The sequence below is a fragment of the Emydura macquarii genome, unplaced genomic scaffold, assembly GCF_026122565.2.
Source record: "Emydura macquarii macquarii isolate MOO-44397 ecotype Brisbane River unplaced genomic scaffold, CSIRO-AGI_Emac_v2 contig_312, whole genome shotgun sequence".
Lineage (NCBI taxonomy): Eukaryota > Metazoa > Chordata > Testudines > Chelidae > Emydura > Emydura macquarii.
In genome coordinates, this window is record NW_027130449.1 from 14221162 (window position 1) to 14235754 (window position 14593).

A 14593-nucleotide genomic window follows, 5' to 3' on the forward strand; every position below is an offset into this window, starting at 1 on the left:
CCACACACCGCAACCCACCCTCCCTCCCAAACCATGTACCTTCCAGGTGACCTGGATGCTCTGGGATGTCATTGGCTGCAATGTGACATCCATCGGGGGCCCATCCGGAGCTGTGGTTAAACAGACCAAAGAATCATGTTTACAAGCTGCAGAGAAAGGAGTCCCTGGTAGCTAAACTCGCTTTAAAGAAACAACCCTGCAGGGGGGCCAACTTCAGGGAAAAACAACAACAGAGGACTGGAGAAAAATAAATGCACTTGGGTCTTATCACCTGTGTTCCTCTCTGCTTCTCTATTGTTGAAATAAACTGTGCTTTAAAGAAAGGTTTCTCCATCCTTTCTTATTTCCCACTGACTAACGCAGCACTGCTGAGTGCAGGAGGGCCAGTTAAAGTGATTAATGTAGTCATTCTAGGGAGAGGACAACACGCAGAGAGAGAGAGCTCTCCCCATCTCAGACTCAGAGAAAGTTATCAAACATGCCTGCTGTATTGCTCCTCCAATACATGTTTGGCTGGGCCCACGTGTAGGTCCTAGCCAGAGAGGAAATCAATCCCCTTGTTAGTGTTTGAGGAGAAGGCTCGGCTCCTTACAGGGCTTCACACACACTAACAGGGATATGACCAAAGATGAAACACACGCACAGGAAAACTGCTGTGCTCTTTTTCACATGCTCTGCTCAGAAATCTCTCTAAAACGTCAGCTGAGGAATCTAGGATCCCAAAGGCTCCCAGGCCAATAAATATAGGCGTGCACATCCCTGTGCATCTGCAGGAGAGCTGGGGGAAGGGATCCAAAGACACACTGAATCCCAACGGGCGCTGCACGGAACATGCAGAACGTGAGAATGACTAGTCCAGCTAGCTGCCCAGCTGGGACATTTGCTTTTCTGGGAGAAACAAAGCAAACAGCACCGGGAAATGTCAGCTCATGTGCAGGCAGGCCGCACCACGGCAGGGTTTTGCAGTGCCCTGACTGCATGCTGACATGAATAGCAAGGGGAGAGGCCTGAGTGAGCAGCTCATTTCCCAGGTCCTGTGATGTGTGGCAGTACGGACACAGCCAGCATAACATGGGGGCAGCCACCTTCCGCTCCCTTGTTCCTGAGCAGCGTGGTCAGCACCACGGAAAGCTCCTAGCTCCCCACTGCCAGTAGCAGAACGTGTTCAGCACCAAGGCCAGCTCCTCGTGGCCTGGGCACAACGCGCTGGTTGCCTGTGAATTGCTATAGCTAAAGCCAGAGGGACCGGCTGCCACAGGCAGTGCAGTGATCCTCTCCTGCCTGCGCACGGACTCTCCACACACAAAGCCTCCTACTTTTTGCATCCAACACCACAGGCTCTATTTTGCATCCAGCTTAATTCGTTCCCCCTGGCAATTCCCTTTCCCCATCCCTTCCCCGAACAAACGCCTCTGTTCAGACGCAGCAAACAGAGCCGGGGCGAAGGCCTGCTTAGGCAGAGAAGGAAGTGCAGGAGGCATGCAGCCAGCGGAGGTGAGAGTGAAGCACCTGCTTCCTCGGTGCTGATGGTGAGCTCCTTGCTCGGCTCGCTGCGCCCGATCTTATTGAATGAATACATGCGGATGCTGTACACGGAGGCCGGATGCAGGTCCACTATATTAGCCTGGTTAATGGTGGGAGAGATGTTGCGGGTAGATTGCTTAAAATCCCAGGAATCTAGGAGGGAAAAGAACACCGTGAGTGAAGGGCTCTGCAGAGCCCCTCAGCCCAGCAGACTAGAACGTCCGTCGATTCTGGTAGGATCCAATAACTCAATGTCCCAGACCTTGGGTCTGCCTGTCTCACACGCCACCACACCTTCCTCGTCTCATGAGTCCTTTCCCAAACGTGCCAGCTCCTCAGTGCCTGGACACACATGTGCTCCCCAGGCCTGGCCGAGACGCTGGAGCCCAGTGCAAACGGCAGGGAGTGCTGAGGCTAGAGAAGGAGCCATGCTCGGGAATGCCATGGCATGGATTAGCTCCTGGCAAGAGTGTGCTGCCTCACAGCTGAGGGTGGCTGAAGTTGGTGCCTATAGCTTACAGTTCCCTCTTTTAGGGCTCAATCCACCAAGGCGCTGAGCTTCCTGCAGAACCGGGGGTCTGCAGCACTTTCAGCAATCGCTCAGCACCATGCAAGATCAAGCCCTTAATGCCTAAAATTATCCCGATGCGGGGCTGGAGCAGCACGTGGCTCAGGCATAATTCACTTCCTCTTTAGGAACAGCACTGAAGGGCCGTGCCATGGACGGGCTACAGCAGCCAGCTTTGGGACCCGAGCCCTGAGCCTGCACAGGAGTAGCAACGAGCATGGCACCCCACCTGTACAGCGCCTTCCACACGTGCTGCTCCAACCGGATTCCAGGCTCGCCTCGCCATTACCCCGTCTCGCTGAGCGGTGAAAGTGGAGGCACAGAAAGGTGGAATGACATGTCCTGGCTCGCCCAGCAAGCCCATGGCAGAGTTGGAAATAAACCCAGGAGCCACTAGTCCCAGTCCTCTGCTCTCACCACTAGACCATGCTCCCCCACACACTAAAGAGGCAGCGTGTCTCTATGCAGAACCAGATGTTAGGATGTGAGAAGATCAGACAGGACAGCTAGCTTCACAGATGTTAAGGCCAGACGGGACCATGATGATCATGCAGACTGGTCTCCGACATTGCTCCGGTCAGAGACCCTCACCCAGGGAGTCCTGCACTCAGCCCAGAGCGTCGCTCTGAGAACAATATCCGTTCCTGATTTCAGTGCTCCGCAGGACGGAGAATCCACCATTCCAATGACTAATCACCCTCACTGGTAAACATGGGTGCCTTATTTTACTTATCTGCTCCATCTCCCTCCCACAGGGTATTCCTTCTGCGGATCTGGAGCTGCTGCATTCAGCGTTACTACGGCAATGAATGCAGTCGAGTGGCCTTTATAAACAAGAGCCGCCAGTCAGACAGCACACGCTAAGCCTTGGTTCTACAAAGTGCGAAGCAGCTAAGCAGAGTGGAGGGTGCTCAGAACTCCCCTGTCAGAGCCCAGACCGACTGCAGAGTCACAGTGAGATCAGCCCCCAGCTCGCTGCTTTGGAACAGAAGGCTTTACTCAAAACTAAATTCTTTTCTGCTATGAGAACATGAAGCAGAAAAACGACCCTGCTCATTCCCAGCAATTCTAAGCAGAGCTGGGTAGGAAACATGTTTCCCATCCCAAGAATAATTTTGAGATTTTGAAAAATTTTCTTGTCCAGAATTGAAACTAAAAAAATCAAAATATAAAAAATATTTGCAAACCAACCCCCCGCTCCCCCAAATATGTTTTGGAGCAATCAAAAGGTTTTGCTTTAATGATTTCAAATAATTTCATTTTGATTTTGATTATTTTTTTTCACTAATTAGCTGACATTTTGAAATTAAAAGTCATTTTGAACCAGGAAGCCAGAATTTTTCATGTATAAAATATCAAAATTAAATATTCAACAACTTCTAAACTTTTTTCCTCAGAATTTTTTTGGGTCGACAAATATGTTGTAACCAACCCGCAAAAAGTTTGACAAATCAGCATTTTCTGACAAAAACCGTTTGGGTGAAAAATTCCCCACTAGCTGTAGTTATCAGTTCTTCCTCAAACACAGTAAACATGATATCTTATGCTGACTCTCAGTGACACGTTTGTTTCAGTCTAGGTTATACACAGATAGTGGGGAAAAGGCAATCACCTACCGGATTTGTTTTTGTATTCAATATCAAACCCAGTGATGATGCTGTTCCCATCAAATCTCTGCGTCCAGCGCAAGTTCATGCTTCGGGCTTTCACCTCTCGAATCTCCAGCTCTGGAGGGTCAGGAGGCTCTTGGAGAGAAATGAATAAGCCAAATGAATAAGCCATTCCCAGCAACATGAAAACCATTTAACCTCTGATTGCGACTTTCTGCCCTTCCCTCACCAAGGAAGCAAGGTGGATGGTTACTTCACTTTGTTTGGGCCTTTAAACGCAAGTTAGCTCCTCCATGGATTTCAGGACAGAAGATCACAAAAGATCTCGCCGTCAGAATGTAGCTGACAAGGCTGTTGATGATGTTCAAGGCAGACCAGACCCAGTTCCCTCTCCTGTAGCTGTACTGTTGTTCAGGCTCCATGTGAATTTGTACAAAGTGAGCAGGTATGACTCAAAGACACATGGGCAAGTGATATGTGCAGTCAGAAGCAGCCACCATTGTGCAGTCTCTTTCCTGCATGGACTGCACATTATCTGTGACTTGGCACCTTCTCTGCTACATGCTTTTTCAGGCAATGACTCAGGAAAGCACGTGCATATGCATTTAAGAGCATTAAACACAGACTTCAGTTCCTCTCTATGGGACTTGAGCATATGATTAAATGATTCTTGAACAGGCATGCTCTCCTCATCCCGGTGGGGTCAAAGACTCCTCGGCTATAAAGCCACAAGGGACCACGGTCACCATCTAACCTGACTCCTGCAAAGCACAGGCCAGAGGATGTCCGGTGCTACCTCCTCTCTGAGCTACAGCAGATCTTTTAGAAAAACATCTAAACTTGATTTAAAGCGTTTCAGTGAAGGAGAATCCAACACAGGTTACACAGGTTCCTCTCAGTTGTCCAGCTCTGGGTGCCCCACTTGAAGAAAGATGTGGACAAATTGGGGAGAGTCCAGAGGAGAGCAACAAACATGATAAAAGGTTTAGAAAACCTGACCTATGAGGAAAGGTTAAAAACTGGGTGTGTTTGGCCTTGAGAAAAGAACACTGACGGGGACCTGAGAACAACCTCCAAGTACGTCAAGGGCTGCTATGAAGGGGACGGTGATCAGTTGTTCCCCATGTCCACTGAAGACAGAAAAAGAAGTAATGGGCATTAATCTCTCAGGGATGGTCTAGGTTCACTTGGTGCTGCCTCAACACACGAGATGGCCTCCCAATTTCCCTTCCAGCCCAACATTTCTATGATTGGATCTAGCAGGTGAAAAATGAGTACCTTGGACAGTGAGCTGGATCAAACCTCTGTCTTCACCGTAGGAGTTGATCGCATGGCAGGAGAAGAAGACAGAGTCCCCCCGGTCAGCTGGTTTAAGCTGTGGATATGTAAGGGGCAAAGAAGAAGCCATTTCAGAATTTAGCTGCCATGGTGACAGTGAGGGCACAATATGCCTTGATGCTGGAGATGCGCTTGTCATTTGCACTGTGCTGTAACTGTACAGCTGGTGAGATACACTAAACAGAAAAGACACAGGCCCTGTTCTCCCCTCTGTTACACCGACGGCCCACAGAGTGCCAGTCATTGCACCGTACAGAGCCTGCGTTCAGAAGCAAGGCTTCTCCCATCCCCAGACTGAGGCTCATGTCTAGATTCTTTTTCTCCCCTCTGCTTTTCTGCAGCCTCTCCTGAGATGGACAAGCCCCAGCAACATTCACACAAGGCAGGTTTTTGAACGTATAATGTTTTAGTGGAATTCAGCGAAATCCCCGCCCGAGTGCTCTGCACAGACAGGACAGGACATGAGCTACTTCTTCAGCTGTGACACCTGGCCAGGCAGGCTCCCCACAGCCAGCACCGAGCAGCTCTCACACACACGACGCGTCTCCACTGCAGCCGGTTGAAAAGTCTCCATCTAATTTTCCATCTTTTTTTTGGATAAAACAAGGGAAAAATTTCATTTCACTTGGAGTTTTCACTTTTTTGACATATCCAATAATGATCTTTCAAGTTTTATTTTTTTTCAATGAAAAATGGAACAATTTCTCATAAGAAATTAAAAGTCCCTCCATAATTTCTCCAGCCGAGAGGGAAGATACTTTCACAGACCAGCCCAGTCATGGCACGTATGTGCGGCCAAACCCCTCTCCGTGTTCATCGGGGGAGCTCAGCTTTTCGTGGAGGCCGTTCATGGTACAGACTGGTCACAGGAGCAGCAAATGGGAAGAGGAGGCCGACCCCTGTGATCAGAAATGTAACAAAACCCCATTCGAGTGTGAACTGCACCTAGTGCTGCACTTCTGGCCCTCCGCGCTGGGTGCATTTCACCCAGAGCTCTCTCACCTTGAGTGTCGAAATGACCTCGTCGCTGTTGTCCTTGGTGGTGATGGCATATCTCATGTTGCGGTCGGGGTCGATGACCGTGTCGCCTTTCTCCCAGCGAATGATGATTGGCCGCTCCCCACGGGCTGTGCAGTTCAGCTCCTTCATCTGGCCCTTGATCGCAATGGTGGTGTTGGGATGGGAAGTGATCATGGCTGGGACTGAGAGGAGGGGAGAAGAGAGTTCAGTAACGGAGGCTGCAGAGACACATGCTACGGTGTGAGGCAAAACAGACCGAGGGGAACTTAGCAACTGCCCTCTTCTGATGCTCACCTCTACAGCAAATCAATCTGGCCAAGGCTAACCTGGCTGCCTTCAAAGCAGACTTAGTGCAGAGTGCTAAAGTCAGCAACCTCCCAGCCACGGTCCGTCATCACTGCTGCCTTCCAAAGGCTGCAATGCTTGTCCCAGGTAGTCTTCATTCACACACAGCCCAGCATGGCACAGCCACTAGCCAGCGTCCCCAGCGGCTGCCGTGCTCTGCCCTGCAGTTAGAGGTGGGGTTACTCCCTCTTCACTTAGCCTGGAGGGCACTGGTGGTGGGGCTCCTGGGCTGAATTGGGCCAGGAATAGGTCTGCAGCCTGTCCGCTGGCTTCACCATCCCAGGGCCCTGTGCAGCAGAGGACCAGTGGCGCCAGCAATAATCAGATACCTAACGAACCCTGCTCTCCGGCTCCAGTAAACCAGCCAGGCGTTAAAGAGGGGACTGGGAGGAAAGATGGCTTAGCGGGCAGGGCAGTGGCTGGGGCTCAGGAGACAGGTTCAACTCCCAGCTGCGTTGCAGACATCTGTGTCTGGTCTCTCCAGCTGTGCAGCGGTGATAAACTTCCCTGCCTCGCTGGGGCATTCGCTGCCGCAAGGCACTCGGACACGATGGCGAGGGAGCACCTCGATAAACACCACTCAGCTAGCTGTCCTTGCTCTGACTGTGCCCCTAACGGGCAGAGAGAACACGCCATGTTCTACCTGTGCCAAACAGAGTCAGCCACGCTCCACAGTGCGGAAGGCTAGTGAATTAGGAGTTGTCAGTGCACACACTTCTATACTAACCCACACTGTGTGAAACTTCCTTACTATTCACAACCAATCTCTGCCACAACAACAAAGGCACATTCAATTGTGTTTTTAAGCACACAAGAACCATTCCGAGATTTCCCTTGTGCTGGGGATGCACTGAGACACCCAAGGGTTAATTGCCACCACTGTGCTTGGAGAATTCAACCCAACTCTTCCATTTCCAGGCGCCTGGGTAGGGTGCGCCCAACTCCCTGCACAGCATACTGAAAGTTTACCCCAAGAATGCCGTCAGCGAGGCGGCCAAATGCAGTTTATCAGCTGCAGATCCAGCCAAGAGGCCGTGCAGTCAGAAACAGAAGCGTTTTGTTGCATTATGCAGCTTAGGATCATAAAATAATGAAGCAGATAAATTTTATAACGCACAGCATTACACCAGCACATACAACACAATGTGAAAGACAAATAACTAGGCGCAAGTTATAATGAAGAGAAAGCCTCCAGTCTGAGACGTACGACTATGAATTATTGACTAAGGTTTTACACTCTCAAGGATGTGAGGAGGAATATTTTTCCATCAAAAATTTGCATAATTCACTCATAGAAACCTGGGCAGAATATAGAGTATGATTTCACATCAACAAGTCAGGCTTTGCATTGCAGATGCCAGAGATTCTTTCTACATCCCCACAGAATATTTCAGTGAAATAAAAAGAAAGGCGTGCACTTCACAGCTCCTCTTTCCCAACTAGCGGGTCAGCTCTCGATCCACCCCCCAGGGACAGATTGAGCCAGTAACAATGGTTCAGCTCAGCTGGCCTTGCCTATGAGTCACAGGGGTCAGGAACCACACTGGCACAGAGATGGAGCAAGGGATGGGAGCGGCTGCACGGCAGGTTACCTGGAAAAGAAGACAGCCCCAGCAGGGCCTGACGCAGGCTGGTGTGAATCCCTTTTACCGCTGGGAGTCACTCAAGCTTTGAGAGCCAACTGTCACGTGTGTCTGAAAATCACTCGATGACTAACGACTTCCAAGGGTTTGGAGATGGTCTGAGTTGGCCAGGCCAGGTCTTGGCTTTGATTCCCATCTCCCTCACACACCTTGCTCTGAGACTTGCCAGCAAAGCTGGCCACTGCGCATGACAGCTTTTGGGACATGGCGGGCATTGGTCTGTTGGAAGCTGGGCTGACACCAACACCATATGCAACAGGCTGCCAGGCAGTCGAAAGAAAGACTGTCCTGACCTCAGGGACTTGCACAACCCAGCTTACCCCTCTGTTCCCATCTCCTTTTGTCTTCCTCCTGCCTCCATAGCTAACCATTGTAACCGTCCATCCTCCAGCCATCTCTGAGCCTTCTGCCACCCAGTCCTTTCAACCTGGAGCACCCACCCTGAGCCAGCTACCTCTGCTCGGCACACACCTCTCCCACAGAGCCCCCCAGGCTCCTAGGTACCACCCGTGCAGAGAAGGGAGAAGAGTGTCAAACAAGCTCAGATTGTAAGCTCCTTCTGGCAGGGACCCTGTGCTCCTAACTCACTGCCGGTGCAACAGCAACAGATAAACAGTAAAAGCCCAGTGGAGGAATAGGAACTAAAAATTCACAAGCATGTTAGAAAGAAAACGCAGGCAAGATTCCTCTTATACTGTGGACTCTGGACTCCCCTGCCCCAAAAAATAACCAAGCAGAAAACCAAAAATAAGGTTGCAGACTATAAACTAGGAAATTCTTTTGCTTTGAGTTAGTCAAAGGTCACTGCTATAAAAGGAAACAGAGCAGCTGTGTGGAGCTGTAAAACTAAGACACGCTTCCGAAAGGAAGGCCAACTTTGGCCAGCATGAGCCGCAAACCGGTGACAATGAGTTCCTAGCCCCAGGGAGGGTGACCCTTCTGGGTCATGGGTGGGAATCATCAGAGAAGCCAGCAAAGGCCCCTGCGTTTCCAAGTGCCTGCACCCATTTGCCTTCTGGAGACATATGGGGCTTCAAGTCCGGCTTGCTAACAAGATGTGAAGGGGAGAAGGCAGCTTCTCTTGAGAACTCCCATCCCAGTGGGATGCCGAGCAGGGCTGGAAGGGAACCCGGCCTCTGGGGAGAAATAGCTGACTGCACTAATTACAGTGAAGGGGAAACTAGCCAGATCCTTGGCAATAGCTTGGAAAATAGGGGTCTCCGCCTGGCCTGTCTGAGAGTCTGCACGCTGCTTGGGGGCCACTCAGTGTGTGCCATTCCCCTGGCCTGCTTCCTGCTCCTCCGAATCTTTTCTTTGGTCTCAATCAGGAACAGCCCGACGAATGCCAGTCTGCAGGGGAGTCCAGCTAGGCAGCCTGTGTCCTTTGTATATTTAACACTCGCGGGAGATTGCAATTGGCTACAGAAAGTGGCAGTCACCTCAAAGAGATTCAACAATAAAGTGGAACTGTGGGCAGGCCTCCCGCTATGGCAAAGCCTTCCAAATGATTAGCCTTTAAGAGTTCTTATGGTGCAGCTAATCAAAATACACTCAGCCCACCACAGCCCAGGTGCTCGGTGCAGCCACAGCTGACGCTAAGGTTCTAGTCACACCACGAGAGAATCAGGACATCATCAACGGTAAATCACAGTCTGGCCTCTCTCAAGCGTCTTCCCCGCAGCGTGCATTGCACACTGCCCTGCAGCAACGGCCACTGAACACGTGAGGTAGGGTTACCCCCATTTTACCGAGGTGGAGAAACTCATCAAGCGAGGGTCGGTGACTCGGCCGGGGTCATTCTCTCAGTCAAGGGCAGACCTGGAACGTGAGCCCACCTTCTCCTGACTCTCAGCCTGGTGCCCAACTCTCCAGGCCACACACACCCACGTTCAGTTTGCAGTAAAGTAACAGAATCCCGGCAGAGGAGATGTGCTAACCAATCAGACCGAGTCAAGCGCAGTCCCCCGGCCTTGTCACGTGCTGCCATAGCTCCTACCTAAGGGATGGGAGGGTTACAATAAACACCATTCAGCCGCCTTGCGAAGTAGCCTTGCCTCTCTTTCCCAGCCAGAAGGCACAACGCACTGCAAGCCCCGTGCATCCCCGACACCGCCTGAGCCTGCAGTTAATCTAGCTTCAGGAAAATAAATTTGGCTCTCACTAAAGAAGTCATTATTTCTCCAGTGAGTGAGGAGAGCTGCACCTTCGCGGTCCCCAGAGCGGTATATACTGTGCAGGAAAAACAGGCTCGGGGGGCTGGGTAAGCAGGGAAAAAAATGTAATGCATAAACAAACAGCACTGCTGAGTCCCGCAGTAATATATGATAATGACAATCCGCAAAGGCAACACACACTGTTCTAATGGGACACCAGAGAGTTTAATGAGCTACGACTTCTCGACTTTCTATGGCAATGTAATTCAATTAACAGCTATAGAAACCTTTCCTCTCTGGCTGCTTGGGTTAGGGGGGTGTGGAGCAGACAGTGCACATTTGGGGGAGTGGCCAGGGAGGGGCGGGCGCTGTGTCTGACGGCTGGCAAGGGCATCTCTGCCTTGTGACAAGTCTTCGAAGCACCCTGTGAAAATTCTGCCTTGGGCCAGCCCCCGAGGGGAGCCATGGCCACGCAGAACCTTACACATGGATGGCGTGTGAATGGCGTGAGCTCAGATGGCGCACGCAGACAAAATGCTGGGTGGAGGAGCTGGCAAGCACTGAGGAAGGGGAGGACCCAAGCAGCAAGGGACACGCGTCTGGAGGTTCACACGAGTCACCTTGGGATGCAGAAGCGAAGGGGGGGCACGGAGAGAGCTCATAGGCAGAGGCAGCAGCTCTCCGCCTCGTGTCGCTATTCCATGCTTTGGGAAATCTCCCCGAAGTGGGATGCGAGCTGCCGCCAGGCGCAGCTCAATTGATTGTTGGCCACGTGAGACGGGGAAAGGAAGCAGGGTCCCAGCGGGTGTGTGTCACTTGGGGGGGGAGGGCTGGACTAGTGACTAAAGCACAGGGCCGGGTGAGCTGCTTTCTGTCACTGATGTTCTGTGTCACCGTGGGCAGGTGACTTCCCCCCTCCGCGTCCCAGCTTCCCTGCCAGTGAAATGGGGACAGCAGCATTCCCTGCCACGTGAATGGCTCCGAGACCCTGGCATTCAAGGGGCTACAGAAGTACAAACCACAGTAACAAATCAGTAGCCACCCTGGGCTTCCTGCTTGCCACAGTGCTGCATGCCAGGCCAGTGGGAATTTCACAGCACCACTGGAAACAGAACTACACAAACTGCTGCCACAGCCCTTGGGTTGAAGGAGAATCCCCGTTAGCAGTACAGGAGCTGTGACACACAGCTGAGCAGTTCTGATTCCATCCAATCCACCGCAGTGGTGCGTGCAAGCACACACCTTAATCCAAGCACTGTAGTCAGCACGTTCATGTGAACGAGCCTGATGATTATTGCATGTGATGAGTTTGGATTTCTTTGTGCGGGGGGAGGGAGGGTCATATTTCCTGCTTCATTCCAGCAGGTGCTAGCCGCCAGCCTTGCCCTTGGACTACTTCCAAGTCCCACTCGGGCCCCTGCCTCCCTTGAGCCCACCCGTCCGGAAAAGCCCAATCACCCCTGGAGACACGGTCTTCTCAGGAGGGGAACAGGTGGCCCAGCTGCCCTGGTGAGAGGTGTTATGCACCACAAGTCCCGTCCTCCCCCCCACTGGATGGAGCTCGTATGTCCCTCTAGTGGCTGTGGTTCACAGATACAAACCCAAACACCGGTGCCACTATCCAGGCTCAAGGGGTAGAGGGCTGTGGGGCGGGAGCAGGACGTCCTGGCTTCTAGCCGGCCACCCCGCGTGTGATGGCATAGCTGGTAAACTTTCAAGAGCCAGGAAGAGAAAAGACCAGAGGTGGGCGAGTTCCCTGCACCCCTGAGCTCACCCCACCCAAAACCAGCGCGACGGGGCAGAGGAGAGGGATGGCTCTTGGATCTCAGCGCACTCCTCCCCACACAAAGCTGCCAGCCTCGGTGACCGCCCTCCTGTGGATTAGGCAGCAGGCGCCCTTTAACGAGATGGGCTGCCCCAGAAGAGCGTCTTCCTCCCCAAGGAGAAGCAATAAGCAAAGACATTACGGCTCACGAGGCAAAGCCGGGGCTATCCTGAAAGGGGTTAGTGGCCACCGCTGCAGACAGGTGACCTTTAAAGGGAGGACAGAGATTCCTGTGGTTACTGGTGCTTGTGCTGGACAGTCTGCACCTCTGGGGATTGCTGTGCTGCACACAGCCTTCTGGCGCATCTCTGCACAGACACGCTCCCTGCTGCCCATGGTTCAGTTAACGGGAAGATGCAAAAGAGCAAGCAAAGGGAGAGACGTGCCCTAATTCCTACCGAGCAGCCCCAGATCTGGGATATTTAAGGAACAATTTAAGTGCACAGCTTCCTCCCCCTCAACCAGCTACAACCCGTCATGGCAGCGCCAGCTTTTGTGGAACGGTTTCGAACAGAACTTTGCAGCCATCAGCTGTCCTGCCCAGCCCAATCTTATCGCACCCTGATACCCCTCCTGGCCCGGCCGCTGCATCCACTTCCCTAGCAGGTGCCCCTGTAGAAAAGAGGGATCAGGAGGCCAAAAGGACTTGCAAAGAATAGGCACCAGACGTTGAAGGATCTAGTCCCAAATGCACACGACTGAGCTTTCTTTCAGATTTCCCATTCGTGGCTCTGCTTGTGTATGCTAAATGCCAGTGGAGCAGTAAGACCATATAGTCCTGTGCACAGAGCAGAGACCGGCCTGAAACCACAGCCCCAGAGCTTTGTGAGAGGAGTGGATCCACGAATCCTCTCAGCAGCCTCTATCTCTGGACTGGCGGCCCAGACTGAGCTCACTAGGAAGAAACGGCCATGTCCAGACCTCCCGTGCGGTCTAGGGGTGTTGGTTCAGCTCTTTGCAAATAATCCCAAACTTCCGGCTGTTTGCAATCTAGCTCCGATTGTGCAGCCGGAGCCCCTCCTTACAGCAGAGGAGGGAAAGGCCGTGCGTTTGGTTGGCAGGGACTGCCTGCCATGGAGCTGTTCGCAGCATGCCAGATTCAGGATGCCAAGTGCTAGTGCTCCTTGTGTGCGCGGCTGCAGGGCCCTAATCGAGTCACTGCCCCCTCCCCTCCTCCTGTCTGCTGTCCTGCCCGGGCGGGGGGGCAGTGAGGCTGCAGAACGCTGCTGCCCTGGAATGCTGGTCTTTACAAACCTAAAATTGTTCCTACTGCACAGCGATCGACCAGCAAACTCGCAGAGCCAGGGCCTCCTCTGGGCAGGACGGGGGGCAAAGGAGGCCTGGGAAAGATACACCAGGCTGCTCTGCCGCTGAGCAATTAGCCCATTTCCCTGGGACCAGCGGGCTCCGAGGGCTGCTCTCTTGCAAGCTTTGCTCCGCTGACATGCACTTATTGATGTTTGATTAAAAGCAGCAGCACTGTGGATGTAAACATATCAACTCCTCAGCACGGCCAGGTCCCAGGAGAGCCGCGCTGCCCGGGGAGGGGAAAGCAGCAAAACAAACCAAAACCAACACCACATGCATTTTGCATTCTAATTTCCCACAGCCTGGAGCGGGGCTCAGAGGAGCAAGCAGGAAGGTAAAGGATTTCCCACTGCATCAGTTCTCCTGGAGTTTGAGCTAGGGCTGGTCCACCCTCTTAAAGAGATCTCTCCCTCGCTCGCTCCTCTGCCCTCTCTCTGGGTTTTGGCCTCAGTTATTTATTCATTCTCCCACCGAGCGAGATGGGGGATGACAAGCTCCCCCCCCACCTGCTGAAGGGCAGGAGAAAGCCAGTCTAACCAATGCAGTGCTGCCCCATTCCCTGGTGATGAGGAGTGGGGCAGAGAGCGAGCCCAGGGGAGAAAACTGACTTCAGAAACTAGAGAGTTGTCAAGACAGTGTGTCACCTGTTCCAGCTTGTGAAATGGTTCTGCGGAGGCTCCCGCAACCGCGCGGGGCTTGGCCGCCTGGCAGATGCTTTACATTTTAATTCGGTGGTTAACAAATGGCTGGTAATAGAAATGCAGCAGCCAGCCCAAACCGGTGCTCAGGAAGGAGGCAGGATAAAGAGATCCGAGCATGGAGGCTGCTGGGAGAGTCAGGGCTCTTGGGTTCTCTTCCCACCTCTGGGAGGGAGCGTGGGTACAGTGGTGAGAGCAGGGGGCTGACGGCCAGGCTGCCCAGCCTCTGTTCCTAGCTATGGGAAAGAATATGGACAACTGGTCAGAGAAATGGACAGGGAGAGTCAAGTCCCTGCCCCCGACTTGCAGGGAGACTCTGAGAGGGTCAGTGGACTCCATCTCCCTGTCCGTAAAGTGGGTCTAAAGACATTTATCCAGTTCCTAGGGGAGCAGTGAGGTTTAGTTAACTGATGCTTGCAAAGTGCCTGAGATCCTGGCCTGGACAGATGGGCCGGGGAAGGACAAACTCGTTGGAGGACACTTCGCTCCCCCAGCCTCTTACCCTCTCAATTCACTCCTCCAGCCCGGATTCAAAGCCCCCTGCACTGAGTGGCCGGTGGC

The 14593-nt window shown here is 52.6% G+C and overlaps 1 protein-coding gene across 5 annotated transcripts in view; it reads right to left on the minus strand.

The window, feature by feature from the left end:
• The window catches only part of DSCAML1 (DS cell adhesion molecule like 1), a 240265-nt gene that overhangs the window by 47569 nt on the left and 178103 nt on the right, over positions 1–14593 (minus strand). For all 5 annotated transcript variants that reach the window (XM_067566043.1, XM_067566036.1, XM_067566030.1 and 2 more), the window contains 5 exons: positions 6043–6242; positions 4981–5077; positions 3709–3837; positions 1510–1677; positions 40–110 (listed from right to left, as the gene is read on the minus strand). In XM_067566043.1, the coding sequence (XP_067422144.1) occupies positions 40–110; positions 1510–1677; positions 3709–3837; positions 4981–5077; positions 6043–6242 (665 nt within the window). The remainder of the gene's footprint in view (positions 1–39; positions 111–1509; positions 1678–3708; positions 3838–4980; positions 5078–6042; positions 6243–14593) is intronic.